Source organism: Malurus melanocephalus, unplaced genomic scaffold (assembly GCF_030028575.1).
Source record: "Malurus melanocephalus ecotype Western Australia unplaced genomic scaffold, MMel_1.1 scaffold_1166, whole genome shotgun sequence".
In the NCBI taxonomy this organism is placed as follows: Eukaryota; Metazoa; Chordata; class Aves; order Passeriformes; family Maluridae; genus Malurus; species Malurus melanocephalus.
The window spans coordinates 62,788-77,183 of NW_026624398.1; the positions used below are offsets into that span (position 1 = coordinate 62,788).

At 49.2% G+C, this 14,396-nt stretch overlaps 1 protein-coding gene across 1 annotated transcript; it reads left to right on the plus strand.

Annotated features, from left to right (window-relative positions):
* Window positions 1-248: 248 nt before the first annotated feature.
* On the plus strand, window positions 249-13,898 carry LOC130586476 (cyclin-dependent kinase 12-like; the record flags this gene model as incomplete). The annotated part of the gene is made up of 5 exons (XM_057387281.1): window positions 249-1,571; window positions 7,452-8,330; window positions 11,969-12,145; window positions 13,071-13,210; window positions 13,728-13,898. Coding segments are annotated over exons 1-5 (2,404 nt in total), but the record flags the coding sequence as incomplete, so codon positions are not given.
* Between the last annotated feature and the right edge of the window lie 498 nt (window positions 13,899-14,396).

Here is a 14,396-nt window from a genome sequence, read left to right on the forward strand (position 1 = left end):
CTCTCGCGAGAGGAGCAAGCGCGCGCCCCCGCCCTTCTCCGAGAGGACTCGCGGACGAGAAGGACTCGCGCGGAGGGAGGAGGGAGGGAGGGGTGGCGGCGGAGCTATCGCGAGAGTTGCGGGCGGGTCTCGCGAGAGTTGGTGGTGCCCCCGGTCGGCGCCGCTCCGGTTCGGGCAGAGCGCGGGGGCCGGGCCGGGCCGGGGGCGGCGGCGGCGGCTCCGGGGCCCTTCGGGCAGCGCTCCGGGCCCGGGCCCCGCCTTCCCGGGGCGCCCCCGCGGCCGCGCTGCCCGCCGGGCCTGGGCCCCTCGGATGAGGCGGTGAGGCCGCGGCGCTTCCCCCTCCCCTCCCGGATCCTTCCCCCCCTCCCCTCCCCGTCCCTCCCGCCTCCTCCGGGGCCTCGGGCCCCGCTCCCCATGTAGGAGGGAGGACCGAGGCCGGGGTGGATGGTGCGAGGGGCGGGCGCGGAGGGAGTTTGAAGTTCGGGGGTTTCGCGGAGTCTCCCCCTCGCCGTTCCCGAGCGCAGCGGGGGAGGAATGCCAAATCCGGAGAGACATGGGGGCAAGAAGGACGGCGGCGGGGGGTCCTCGCAGCCGGGCAGCGGGAGCTCCAACAGCAAGGAGAGGCACCGGGCGGGCTCCAGGCACAAGAGGCACAAGTCCAGGCACTCCAAGGAGTCCCCGCTGGCGGCCCAGGAAGCGGCGGCGCCCCTGGGAGCGGTGATCAAGCCGCTGGTGGAGTACGATGACATCAGCTCGGACTCGGACACCTTCTCCGACGATGTGGCCCTCAAGCTGGACAGGAGGGACAACGAGGAGAGGAGGGCGGAGAGGAGCGAGAGGTCCCAGAAGCACCGGCACCACCAGCACAAACGACTCCGGGAGCTGATGAAGAGCAAACAGGCGGAGAAAGACAGGAAGTTGGAAAAGAGCCTGGATGCTTCCAGCAGGTCCACCAAGGAGAGGATATCGGGATCCTCCAAGAGGCTCCTGGAGAGCGAGGAGCACCCCAAGGCGCTYTCCTCCAAGAGCAGCAACAAGGAGTCGCGCTCGGCCAAGGCGCACAAGGAGAAATCCAGGAAGGAGCGGGAGCTCAAGTCCAGCCACAAAGAGCGCAGCAAAAGCCATCGGAAAAGGGATGCTCCCAAAAGTTACAAAACCATCGACAGCCCCAAGAGGAAATCCAGGAGCCCTCATAGGAAATGGTCGGACAGCCCAAAACTGGACGACAGCCCCTCGGGAGCSTCCTACGTCCAGGAGTACGACCTCAGCCCGCCCCGCTCGCACACCTCCAGCACCTACGATCCCTACAGGAAAAGCCCCGGCGGYTCCTCACGCCGGCAGTCCCTCAGCCCACCCTACAAGGAGCCCGTGGGCTACCAGTCCAACGCCCGTTCGCCCAGCCCCTACAGCCGGCGGCAGCGATCCGTGAGCCCCTACGGCCGGAGGCGCTCGTCCAGCTACGAGCGGGGCAGCGGTTCCTACAGCGGGAGATCCCCGAGCCCCTACAGCCGCCGCCGCTCCAGCAGCCCCTTCGCCTCCAAGCGCTCCGTGAGCCGGAGCCCCATCGCCAGGTGCGTGTGCCCCACCTCGCCCTGAGAGCTGGGAAGGGTTTGGGATGGGATGGAGGTGGGGATGTAAGAGGTGAATGCCTTCCAGGATCTGAAGGGAGTTCCAGGAAAGATGGGGGAGGCTGTTTGGGTGAGGTTGGAGTGACAGGATGTGGGGGAATGGGTGCAGATTGAAGGAGAGTAGGTTTMGRTGGGATATTGGGGGAAAATTTTTACCTATGAGGGTGGTGAAAGCCTGGCACAGGCTGTCCAGGGAAGTTGTGGATGYCYYRTSCCTGGAAGTGTCCAAGGTTGGAYGGGGCTTGGAGCAACCTGGGAGAGTGGAAGGTTGCCCATGRMATGGAATGGGATGGTCTTGAAGGTCCTTTCCAAYCCAAACCATTCCATGACTCTGTGAACTCCCTTCCTCCCCACTGGTGCCAAATTTGGCCGCAGAGCGATGTGTGTGGAGCTGCTTTGGTTGGGGCCACRACGATTCCCTTGGAACTGGAGTTCACACTTGTGGAAACGCCTCTGTGCGTGGCGGGAGGCAGCGTCCATGTTGGCTCCGGGCAGGGAGGCTGGATGAGCTGGGATTAAGTTACACCCACCTCTGGAGTGGCCCCTGCCACGGCTCTCGGGCGGGATCTGAGGCGCTTACCTGGCGGGAAGTTCAGCCACCGGGAATGTTTTCACCTCTTTCTGGAAGCCTCTGTGTGTTTACTACGTGTGGGAACTTGATCCCACTTTTCAGGAGAGCTCGTTGGGGATGGGTTTTGCTCTTTCTGAACTGACTTGTGTTTTTTTTTCCTTTGGGTTAGAGACAGCCACGTGCAAACTTCATCTCTCAGCCTCAACTTTCTTTTCTCAGCACTAGAGTTTCTTCCTTCCTTTCTGAAATCGGTGTTTTCTGGAAGGGTGAGGAGCAACCAGCTGGATTTTGGTTTAACTCTTTATTTTCTCTCTTTTTTTTTTTTTTTTTAATTTTTACTCAGTAACTCTGCTCCAGAAGGAAACAATTCTTTGAAGGTAGCTCCGTGTGTTTTATTTCAGGTGTTCATTAATCATCCTGTGACACGGTCTAATGTTGATCCTTTCTTTTTGTAGCTTTGGCTCRCATTCAGTGAGTTTCCAGTTGTCACCATGGATGCTGTGGAGCTTTGCTTGGAGCTCCATGGCAATTCAGATGTGACCTGGAATGTAATGGTTATAGGAATGCTCAGCTCCCTGGTTGCTGTGCTGCATCCTCCAGCTCAGCAGTTCCCCAAGCACACRGGGCTTGTGGAATTTGGTCTTTGTTACTAAAACTCTGAACTTCAGGAATGCTGTCTTCCATGGAGAACTTGTCCTTGCTGGGAGTTCTGTGTTGGTTTCAGCCCTCTGAAAGCTCTGACGTAAAATCTTCCTATTCCACTGTGATTTTACAATGTGAAAATTTCCTCCAGGCTGCTGCTCCTCTGCCCTGTTTTCTCTGTGTACACCTGGGATGTTCTCAGAGATAAGCCTGAATGATCTTCTCCTCTTTCCCCTCAATCTTTTTTGCTTTTACTAATCCTTTGGGAGAGTGAGGATGGTAGGTTCACTGTGTTCACTGACACAACCCTGAGTTGTGGCTCTAGGTAACGTGTCTGTCCAGTCTAAACAGGGAAAAGCTTTTGGGAACTGTAGTGGTGTCCTAAGAGCTGTGTTTCCCCCAGGTTACTCCACTTCCCAGGAGAACCTCTCTGTGTCAATGTCTGGTTGCTTCTGAGTTGGGAAATCCAACAGTTTCATTTTCCTGAGTTATGGGAGCAGCTTCAGAGCACTTTGTGCTGCTTCCCTAAACTTTCAGACCTACTTTTTAAGGACCCCAAACCCGATAAGTTCCAAAGGTTACTCACTGTTTACACTCAGCTTGTACCAAACTSTCTGAATCACTGAGTTGATAACTTACTCTCCTCTCTTTCCTGGGCAGATAACTCACTGACTGTGTGAGGTATTCCAACCCCTCTGGAAAGCATCTTCAGTGGTTGTAGGAAAGGGACAGAGGGAATTCCATGTGTTTTCCATGTCAGGTGAATTGACAGTTGTAATTCATGTGTTAGTTTTGCTTTGTGGAGCCTCCCAGGCTGCAAGGTGAGATAGGAGGGGGGGGATTTGTGGTCAGGTGTGTCTGGGAGCCTCAGGGGACACCTGAGGGGGCTCAGGACTCACCTGAAGGGGCTCAGGGCACACCTGAAGGAGTAGGTGAGCTGAGCCCTCCTCACCTTGACATGCTGCAGATGAGTGTGAAAGGAGGCAGCTGATTTTAGGCAGTGGCTGATCCCTTCTGTGGCTCCTGTGGAGGGGCAGGAATATTTTTGGGAGAGAAAACCTCTTTAASTGGCACACTCAGGCAGGGAACACCTGACCGTGGCTTACGTTCCTCAGGCTTTTCTGGGACACTCAGTTATTTCCACTGACTGATGATGTGGGGTGATTTTTAGTGCATTCTGTGTTTTCTTTCATCTCCACATCCAAAATGCAGCATTAGGGAGCTTCATCCATGTGCTGATTGGAGAAAATCCAGAGTTGTTTGCATTTCCAGTGCTGTGGAAAACAACTCCCTTCCCATCGAGGAGGAAACGAGCATGAGTTGGTCAGTAGGGAAAATAACAGATGTGCTTTGCCATTCCRTGTAGCAACTGTTGGCACTGCAGCTCAAACGAGGAGATGGAATTCCAGAGTCCCTCAGCTTGCAGGAGGTGGGAAGTGCTGTGTATTAATGTAGTAATGAGGTGTGAGTATGCACGTGCTGGAGTAGTGGCCGTTGTAACACACGTCCTTGCCATGGTGAAGGGTTGCTGGGCATTCAAAAATGAGAAATAAAGCTTGTTTTTTGAGAAAYTGGAGCAGTCAGGCTTCACAGATTCTGGTTTCTGCTTTATGGTTTAGAGCAGATAAAATTAAATATTTGTAGGTGTTCCTAGAAGGTGGATGATACGGAATTATGTGGACGTGGGGTTTTGCTGGTCTCCTCTGTGACACCTGTTAAACATCTCAGCATGGAAGTTTCTTGCATTCCCTTCTCCAAAGACCATCTCAATCTTCTCTTTGTGTGACTTAAATGAATCCCATAATGCTTTTTAATTTGGATTTTTAGGCGAAGCCATCATCTCTGACTTTGTCAATTCACAGTTGTTGTGGTTGGTATCTTTTATGTCTATTTTCTATCTTTTATGTCTATTTTCTATCTTTGGTGTCTATTTTTCAGTTCTGGAGGGACAGCAGGGTGGGTTTTAATCCCTAAACATCTTTATTCAGAAGGAGGAAGGCATTTGAGGCTGAATTTCCCATTTTCTCTCCTGGATAACCTTGGCAAAGCAAGGAAGATGTGGAATGTTCCAGCAAGGCTTAATAAATTAAGGATGAAAGGGGTAAAAGTTCTAATTAGTGACTACAGGTAAAGCCACAAATTTCTATTCCAGAGGATGGAAATGGTTCTTTTCCAGAAGCATTCTCTGTACTTTTTGCCTGTTTTTTTTTGAGATATGGAGTGATCAAATGCCCCTCATTCAGGTCTCAGGATGGGAGGTGAGGTTTGCCATGGTGTTGTTGTTCCTGGTGGTGTTGGTGGAGCTGGGAGAACAGGAAAGTTTCTGGATGTGGGGCCTTTTTTGGGTCTCTCAGAGCAGCTGTAAACACCAGCCTGGAAAATGGGCTTGGGAACTGCAGTTGTTTGTTGGAGCTAATTGTTGGTAGTGAGGAGAAAAAGGGTGAGTGGAGTGARGAGGGCTGGGAGGGAATGGGTGGGTTTATTCCTGGTGGAACTGGAGCGTGGATATTTGCTGCTGGAAGGTCAGGGGGTCATTCCAGCCCTGGGAAATGCTGGTTCTGTGGTGCAGCTCCTACACAAACCCCTGTAAGAGGGTCTGACCATTCCACCACGTGCCCAGCCTCACCYGTCCTGGTCTGGGCAGGTGTCCCTGGTGTCTAAATTCCTGGTTTCTAAATTAGCACCATTAAATAAGGTGAAATTGGGGTTTTGCAGGAGTTTACTTGGGATCTGCTGAGTGATTTGGTTTGATTGCTCTGCATCCAGCTSCATTAAATTCCTGTGAGGTTGGGGAGCTCCTGGCACAGGGTGCCCAGGGAAGCTGTGGCTGTTCCTGGATCCCTGAAAGTAGCCAAGGTCAGGTTGGACAGGGCTTGGAGCACCCTGGGGTGGTGGAAGATGTCCCTGCCCGTGACAAGGATGGGACTGGATGAGCTTTAAGCTCTCTTCTAACCCAAACCACTCCATGATTCCATGATTTTTGGGGATTAATCCTGAGGGAGGATGGAAAACGGGGAGCAGGAAAAGGAGTATTGCAGCCGAGTCTTGAACAATCCATCCTGACTAAATTGGAATAGGGAAAGTTAACCCCAAAACTATTTGTGGTTGCAATAAACGACATCCTATAGGATCCATTAGGGATGTTTTTCATAGCCTGGAAATCTCTTGGAGCTGGTGAGAAGCTCACTGCTCTCCCAGCTCATTGTAACAGGCAAACTGCAGCCCAGACCGTTGGTTCTCTGAGCAGAAACCTTGGAAAAAGCTGATCCCAAGGCAGCATTACAGTTTTGAGGAGGGAAACAGCAGAGCCCATTTTTTTTCTCCTTCTGGTTGTATATTTATTTTGCAAGTCTAAAGGTAAGGACTCACCTCCAGCCMTGGTGTTCTTTGACCACTGCCAGCACGAGGGTTGGGGTTGTACTTGAAGGCAGAGAGAGGAATGCTGATCCTTGGAGTAGGGAGGGAACCCCCTACACACCTTGTAGGGAAATCTTTCACCTCCTCCAGTCACAGCTGCCCCTCCTGGAAGGTGCTGCTGGTGTCAAGCCAGGAACTTTGTGTTGTCTCAGCTCTGCAGTTTATTTTCCAAATGTTTATTGTCCTGGGATAATGCTAATTGGTGGTGTTAATTATGTTCTGAGTATTTGAGCTGCTGCTATCAGGTGTGTTTTATGACTACTGTGGGGTTGTTTTGAGGGAATTCCATGTTTTCCAAATCAGATGTGTCCTGAGTAATAAATCATGGAGTGCTATTTCTGTTAAGGTATCTGTGGGGTCTGTTCTCAAAATTTTTGCGTTTCCTGCACACTGTTAAAGCCTCCTGCCTCACCCTGCCCAATCCCAATTCCTCCTGGAGTGGAGGAAACACTTCTGGCTTATCAGGAATTTGATATGGACRCTGGAAATATCAGTTTCCACTTCTATTTTCGTTTTTATCTGGTTTCCCATCAGTCTCCCCTCTCTCCTGAGCAAGTTCATGCAGTGTGAACCCTGATGGTGTGAGTTGTTTCCTGCCCTGCACAGATTTTCCATTAGTATTTCTGCACACTCACTTGATTCAGAGCCCGTTTTTTGTAGGGGAAGACCAAGACCAATAGAAGTAAAAATTTCTGGGTATTTTTTTTCTCTTCTCCCAAATCTACTATGTAAATTTGAGTTCTAATGGCAGTAAAAAAATCAGGGAGGGAAAATGAGCTTGAAATGCACGATTTCCTGAGGCAGCACTCCTGTGAGGGCAGTTTTGTTTTATCCATGGCTTCCTTTAAAGTTGTACTAATTCCTGTGAAAGATTCCTAAACTGCCAGCTCATCCTCTTGCCTGAAGTCTCCTTTTGGGTGTGTGAGTTGTGATCTCTTTACTTTTGGACTTGTCCAGCCTCAATCCTTTCTTTCTCTTCCCAGTGTAACAGTGGGTCTGGCACAGAGAGAATGGATGATGGTGATGGTATAAAACAGCTGATTGACTCATAAACCCTTTTCAGTGGCTTTAGTCTCTCCTGACAGCCCTGATGGACTCTCTGAGCTGACCAACAATGGATTCAGCTGGTGGTGAGTAGTACAGAGGGTGAAAGAAGTTCAGTTTCATTTCTCTCCCCGCCGTTCTCTCCCCAGGAAATCCGTGAAGTCCCGGAGCCGCAGTCCTGGATACTCGAGACACTCATCTCACAGCAAAAAGCAGAGGTCTGGCTCCCGYAGTCGCCATTCCAGCATCTCCCCAACCAGGCTCCCGCTCAACTCCAGCCTTGGAGCAGAGCTCAGCAGGAAGAAGAAGGARCGAGCGGCCGCGGCAGCCGCTGCGGCCAAGGTGGATGGGAAAGAGGCGAAGGGCTCCCCTGTTTTCCTGGCTAGGAAGGAAAACAGCTTGGCTGAACTCAAGGAGGCTGGGACGGAGTCTAAAAAAGTCACCAAAACTGTTAAATCTGAGAAAGCTCCGGACACGGACTCGGTTAATTTACTGTACACCAACGCAGAGCCTAAAGCCCCTGCGGAGWCAACGAAATCCAAGGCAGAGGAGAACTCGGAGAGGAAACATCCTGTTCCAGTTCGGGATTCCAAACCCACGGGAACAAAGGACTCGAAGCCCGTAGCAGTGGTAGAGGACCTGGTATCTCCAAAGGAGACAGAAACGGTGGAGAAGGAGATCCCACCCCCTCTCCCCGCAATCAAATCCCCTCCTCCACCTCTGCCCACCACCACCCCTCCGCCTCCCACGCCGCCGCTGCCGCCGCTGCCTCCGTCACCYGCTGTCCCACCGCTGCCTCCGGCCCCAGTGACTCCTGTTCAGGTCCCTACTTCAGCCCCAACGTCTTTGCCATCTTCTTCCCACCCAAGGACGTCTACTTTATCCTCTCAGGTGAACTCCCAGTCCTCTGTCCAGGTGGCTCCAAAAACCCAAGTGTCTGTGACGGCTGCTATCCCACACCTGAAAACTTCCACCTTGCCTCCGCTTCCGCTCCCCCCTATTTTAGTTGGGGAAGATGACTTGGATAGGTAAGGTCACATCAGAGCRTCCTCTTTGCCTTTAAGAGCAAAGCCTTGAATAAAGAGGGGTTTTGGGGTTGGTTTTATGGTTATGAGTTTATCCTGCAGAGTACAACTGTGGCATTGGTATAAAGGAGTTACCCTGGGGCTATTCCGGGTGTTGGCACTGCCAGGTTTGTGTGCAGTTTGATGATCTCGTGCAGGTTGTTTCCCTCTTTTCTCTGTGGGAAATGAGAGGTTTGGCTGCTGCTTTAGTGCTCTCAGTAAAGGTTTCACATCCCTCCTTTGCTCRTGTTTGTTACAGGGATGGAACATGGATCTGGGATTATGCCTCTTGTTGTGTTGGAGCTGTTTGCACACTTGAAATTTTTTTTTTTTTTGTTAGTTTGCTTAATTCTCAAAAACTTGTACTCTAAGAACAGGAAAAATATTAACAATTCCAATACGAGAACACAAACCAGAGCTTTTTGTGTTCCAAGTTCACCAGCACACAGGCCATGTGTAAATCCAGCACTGGTTTAACTTGAATATTGTCTTGATTCTTAAGTAATTGATACAATCTTTTCTTGCTTGAGAAGCACGTATTGTTTGTTTGAATAAGTTTTTAAATGAGTGAAACTGCACCTACTTCAACTTTATTTCCTGATAATTTCTGATMAAAACTCACAGCCTTGGCTCTGTCCTCTAATTGTAGCTCTGGCTAGGCTGGGGGTGGTTGTGGCTTCTGTGATGAACTTGTCTTTGAAAACCCCAGTGTGGGGGTTTCCTTTGGCAGGAAGAAAGTAACAGAATATCCAGAATGGAGTGGAGAAGGAAAAAACCCAAATATTTATGATTTTTCTCTCCTTTTCTAGCTGTTAGTATGTTGTAGTTCTGTTAATTTAAGGTCATCAATGATATTTTTTTTTGCCGTAGTTCTCTAAAAGCTCCTGTATCTTCCCAGCCATCATTGAATTGGGATTGGGTAGTAAAACATGTTTTTAGTGCTCAGTGTGTTACCCCACAGTCCTGACTCGATACAATCACCCTGTGGTGAAGTGTTACACATTCTGAACAATTGAATTGATTTTCACGGATGATTCTGGTATTGATGCCAATCARGGAAATGTTTCACTGCCTCCAACCTAAAAGTGAGGCTGGTGTGTGTTTGTTGCCCTYTCTGAGCTGTGTGATGTTRTTCAGSAAATATTACTGAGTTTAAAYRTCTGTGATGAGCAGGAGCTCTGAGCTGATTTTCCCAACCCAAACAACCAGGCAAAGCAAATCCTGCTGCAGCTTCCCTTCTCTCCAACCCCTGAAGTTATCCTGAAAATCTTTATTTTTTCAATTATTCCTAGAAAAGTTATCCTGAATATCTCTATTTTTTCAATCACACCTAGACCTTTTTTTTTTACCACCCAGGTGTAGCTTAGCTCTGTAAAAGTATTTTATCCCTGACCTGAGGGCTAGGGTGATGCTGGAGCTCAGTAAATGGCTCCGTGTGCCTTTTTCCTGATAAAAGGATGGGAAATCCCACTCGTTTTGCTGAGTCTGGCAGCAGTTCTGTGTGGCCCTGACTGTGCAGAATCTCCCCCTTCACCAATTGCCTTGGTTTCTGTGAGCAAAACTCTTTGAGCTGGACTTTTGTCCTTGCTGAGCCTGGGGAATGTTCCAGCCCCAAGCCTGTGGCGAGGACAGGCTTGGAAATTGGGCTTTGAAGTGTCCAAGGACAGAACACGCCTCAATCAAGTMGAGACTCTGTAACCTCTCCAGAATTATCACCTTTTGAAACGCTTTTAGGCCTGAATGGTTCACCAGGAGAGGAGGAAAAGCTGTTTGGAAGAAATTGGTACAAATTTCTCCTGGTTTGAAACTGCACTTCAAAGGTGCAGCTTTGTGAGAATGCAGCACTCACCTGGCTGCCATTCCTGCAGCTTTGGGGGTGCCATTCCTGCAGCTTTGGGGGTGCCATTCCTGTGAGTTTAGGGGTGCCATTCCTGCAGCTTTAGGGGTGCAATTCATGGGAGTTTAGGGGTGCCATTCCTGCTGTTTTAGGGGTGCCATTCCTGCGAGTTTGGGGGTGCCATTCCTGCGAGTTTGGGGGTGCCATTTCTGCGAGTTTGGGGGTGCCATTCCTGCTGCTTTAGGAGTACAATTCCTGCAGCTTTGGGGGTGCCATTCCCACTGCTTTAGGGGTGCCATTCCTGCTCCTTTAGGAATTCCCATGAGTTTAGGGGTGCCATCCCTGCAGCTTTGGGGGTGCCATTCCTGCGAGTTTGGGGGTGCCATTCCTGTGAGTTTAGGGTTGCCATTCCTGCTGCTTTAGGACAGAGGAGGAAAAGAGCTCCAGGGAGCCTTTGTTGTGCTGGTGGTGGTCACGCTTGGTCTTTTCTCTGCTYGGGCAGCTCTGAAGGCTCTGTTTGGCTTCCTCCCCCTGGTGACCTGCCCAGGTGTCCTGGAGGAACTGAATTTACAGGAACTGAGTACAAATAGAGAATTGAACAGATAAAAAGCAAGAAAATGGGAATTTTTGGCGAAAGGGAAGGAGGCTGGGCACTGCAGGTTCACTCTCCAGACACAGCTTCACCCTTCCTTCAGAGTTCTTGTAAAGAAGTTGCTTTTGAGGGTGTCTGGAAAAAGGCTGAACTTTTTTGTGGTTTRGTGGTGAAAGTGTTYGTGGTTGGATTTGATCTTTTCCAGYTTTAACAATTCCATGATYCTCTGTAGAWGTTTGAACACGATTATTCTGCTCCTAAGGAGTTTTGCTGTCAATGTGGGGAGAGTTTCAGGCCATCCAGCTCTCCCATGTCTGGCAYTTCTTGTCTTCCTCCTTCCCTAAGCAGATTTCACAAGAGATTGTCGTGCAGATTAGGCAGTGTCTAATAAAATAATTGGGAAAATGACCTACTTCCATCAGTTCATTTATTCTGAAGGGTTAGACCTGATGGTGCAAACACCAAACCTGCTCCCTGCCCTAAAAACAGACCTGGGAAGGCTGTGAGGATCTCTTAATGTTCTTCTTTTCCTGGTGAAGCAGAGATTTGCATAGAAAATTYGTGACTATTCAAACCTAGGAATTCTTGCTGAATACATGAAAGAGAAAGGAGGTTCTCCTCATGCAACTCCTGCCATTCTAAACCAAACTCCTGATGCTGTTGGTAATTGGATTTTAAAAATCAACTTTTGGTTCCTCAGGAATTAAAAGCACATTTCAGTCCTTGCTAAGAGGTTAAAAGTTGCTTGTGGAGAGAGGTTTAACCCTGGCTGTGTATTTATAGTGGTCCTTACCAAGTCAAGCATTTAATTTCACGATGGTAAACGGAGCAAATAGAGGAAGTAAAGRTCAGACAGTGGGTGCTGGCTGATCCCTGAGCTGCCTCACAGGAAACTCCGAATTTCTGGTACTGGTTTGTGCAAATGGAGCAAGTTCTAGTGCAGACCTGTGTGTTCATTTAATGCTGTGTTCCACTCTGACACTTTTCTCTCCTGGTGCATTAGCATTGTAACTTTTAAGGCTGTTTTATTTTATACTTGGCTGTTCCGATTTTTAACACTTAAACCTCACGTTGTCAACCAGAGCTGTTGTCCTACAGTAGATTTTAWTTTTTTKTTTGTTTCMCTGGCTGTCGAGTCTGACTTTTGTGTTGTATTAACTTTTCGGAGTTTAGTCCAAAAGAGATTCTTCCTCCAAAACCTGTGAAGAAAGACAGAGAGCAGAGACCACGACACTTACTCACGGACCTCCCGCTCCCCCCAGAGCTCCCTGGGGGGGACCCATCTCCTCCCGACTCCCCGGAACCAAAGGCAGCCACACCACCTCAGCAACCCTTCAAAAAGAGACCAAAGTAAGGCTGACTTTATTTATTTTATTTTTATTTTAATAATGTTTGCATCTCTTAAGTCGCCAGACTCGTTTGAGAGCTTTTCATTGAGGGAAGTGAGATGGGGGAYAAAACCAGTTCCTATTTCTGTATTATTCAGTATCATGACTGTTTCCTGTGGGTTGTTTCACATTTGTACCCTCAGCTAAAGGCAACTCACCCCATTATTTATATGTTCAATCTCCAGCCACATCTACCCCAAAAGCTCTTTTCTCTTTGATTTTGCCATGCCCATATTCCAAAGAAACCTCTGGATGAGCATCTTTGCATAAAGCTCTTGTTGCTTTCAAAAATTCCAAGTGGGAGATTTGTGTGAAGGAAACACGGACATTTCATGGAACTGCACTGGCACAGGGTGTCCAGAGAAGCTCTGGAMTTCCTGAGAAATGTCCAAGGCCAGGTTGGACAGGGCTTAGAGCACCCTGGGATAGTGGAAGGTGTCCCTGCCCATGCAGGGGGTGGGATTGGATCATATTTAATGTCCCTTCCAGCCCAAACCATTCTGGGATTCCTTGTTCAAGGCATGGAGAATTCCCCTGATAATAAATTTAAGGAGCTGTTGAGGGAGCAAAATCTGTTGATGCTTTGCACAGAGTGTCTGAAATAAAAATCAAACATCCAGCATCCTGCAAAATACCCCAAACATTCGTTTTTGTATGATAATGCTATCCAGGATTGTATTCCCATCCCACAGTGCCTTTATCAGGAATAGTTGGGATTTTGCAGCAAAACTCATTAAATTCCCCCAAACATTCCAAATTTTGGATAGCAAAGCCAACCTGCCTGAGCTTTGCTTTTGGGTTTTAGGGATTAACTCAGCTGAGCGTTTTTTTTCTTTTTTGTGGGATGACTCTGGGGTGTCTGACAGAGCTTTTCTTCCCTCCTGCAGAATCTGTTGTCCTCGGTATGGGGAGAGGAGACAGACAGAAAGCGACTGGGGCAAGCGTTGTGTGGACAAGTTTGACATCATCGGGATAATCGGAGAAGGGACCTAYGGGCAGGTGTACAAAGCCAAGGACAAGGACACAGGTGAGGGTGGCTCCAGGTGAATTCCAGTCCAAGCTCTGTGGGTGTGCTCAGCCTTTTAGTGCTGCTCCTCAGTGACAAATACCTGCAGAACGAGAAGTGGCTCCAGCCCTGGGATAAGCACTTCCATCAGGAGTTTCCAAAAGGGGCAGAAAAGCAGGATAGGAGCTCTGGAATCCTGAATTTAGTGCCCAGGTTTTTGTGCTCTCCTAGTGAGATCCTGTGCCCTGAGGTGTGGTTTGTGGTGAAACTCTGCTTTTTAAATTGGCCTTTGTCAGATTTTATTGTAATAGAGCTTGGGGAATTCCAGGGTGAATTTCTGTTCCCCCTTCTGCTGGAGCAGGGTAGGAAAAGCACAGAATGTGAGAACTCCTGGCAGAACAATTTAACTAAAACAGCAGGGACAAAACTAAAGCTGGTTTGAAAGCCCTACTTYGGAGGGCATTTTCCATGCATGGGGCTGCTCCCAACTTCTCTGGGAGTGAAATGASCCCATTGTGACCCCATTGTGCCCTGGCAGGTGAGCTGGTGGCTCTGAAGAAGGTRCGCCTGGACAATGAGAAGGAAGGATTCCCCATCACGGCCATCCGGGAGATCAAAATCCTGCGGCAGCTCATCCACCGCAGCGTCGTCAACATGAAGGAGATTGTCACGGACAAACAAGATGCACTGGATTTCAAGAAGGACAAAGGTAGAGTCGGCTGCAGGGGTGGTTTCCACTCGCTACAGATGGGATGCAACCCCTTGGGTTGGTGTAAAATAGCTCTGGGAGAGATTTGGTTCTTCATGTTCCTTCTGGGGACAAAATCCATGAGGTGAGATCTTAGCAGATTCCAGCCCGAGTTGATCAAGGGATGGCTGCATTCTTGCAGAGTCACAAAACAACAAATAAAAGGCCTTTACAGGGGTCACTTCTAATACTGATTAGTGGCAACAAACTTATTAATAGTGTGAAAGGTTCTTTGTCCTCAGTCACTGTGGAAGAAGTGTTTGAGCATCCCACTGGTTCTGGTTTGGGACCTTCTCTTTCAGATCCTAAACATGAGTTCAAGCCATGCATGGCAGCGATCTCTTCACCAAACTCTGTTGAAATAGAATAACCAAACTCTCTTGAGAGAAAATAACCAAATTTTCTTGAGAAAGTAACCAAATTCTCTTGAAACAGAATAACCAAACTCTGAGAGGGAAT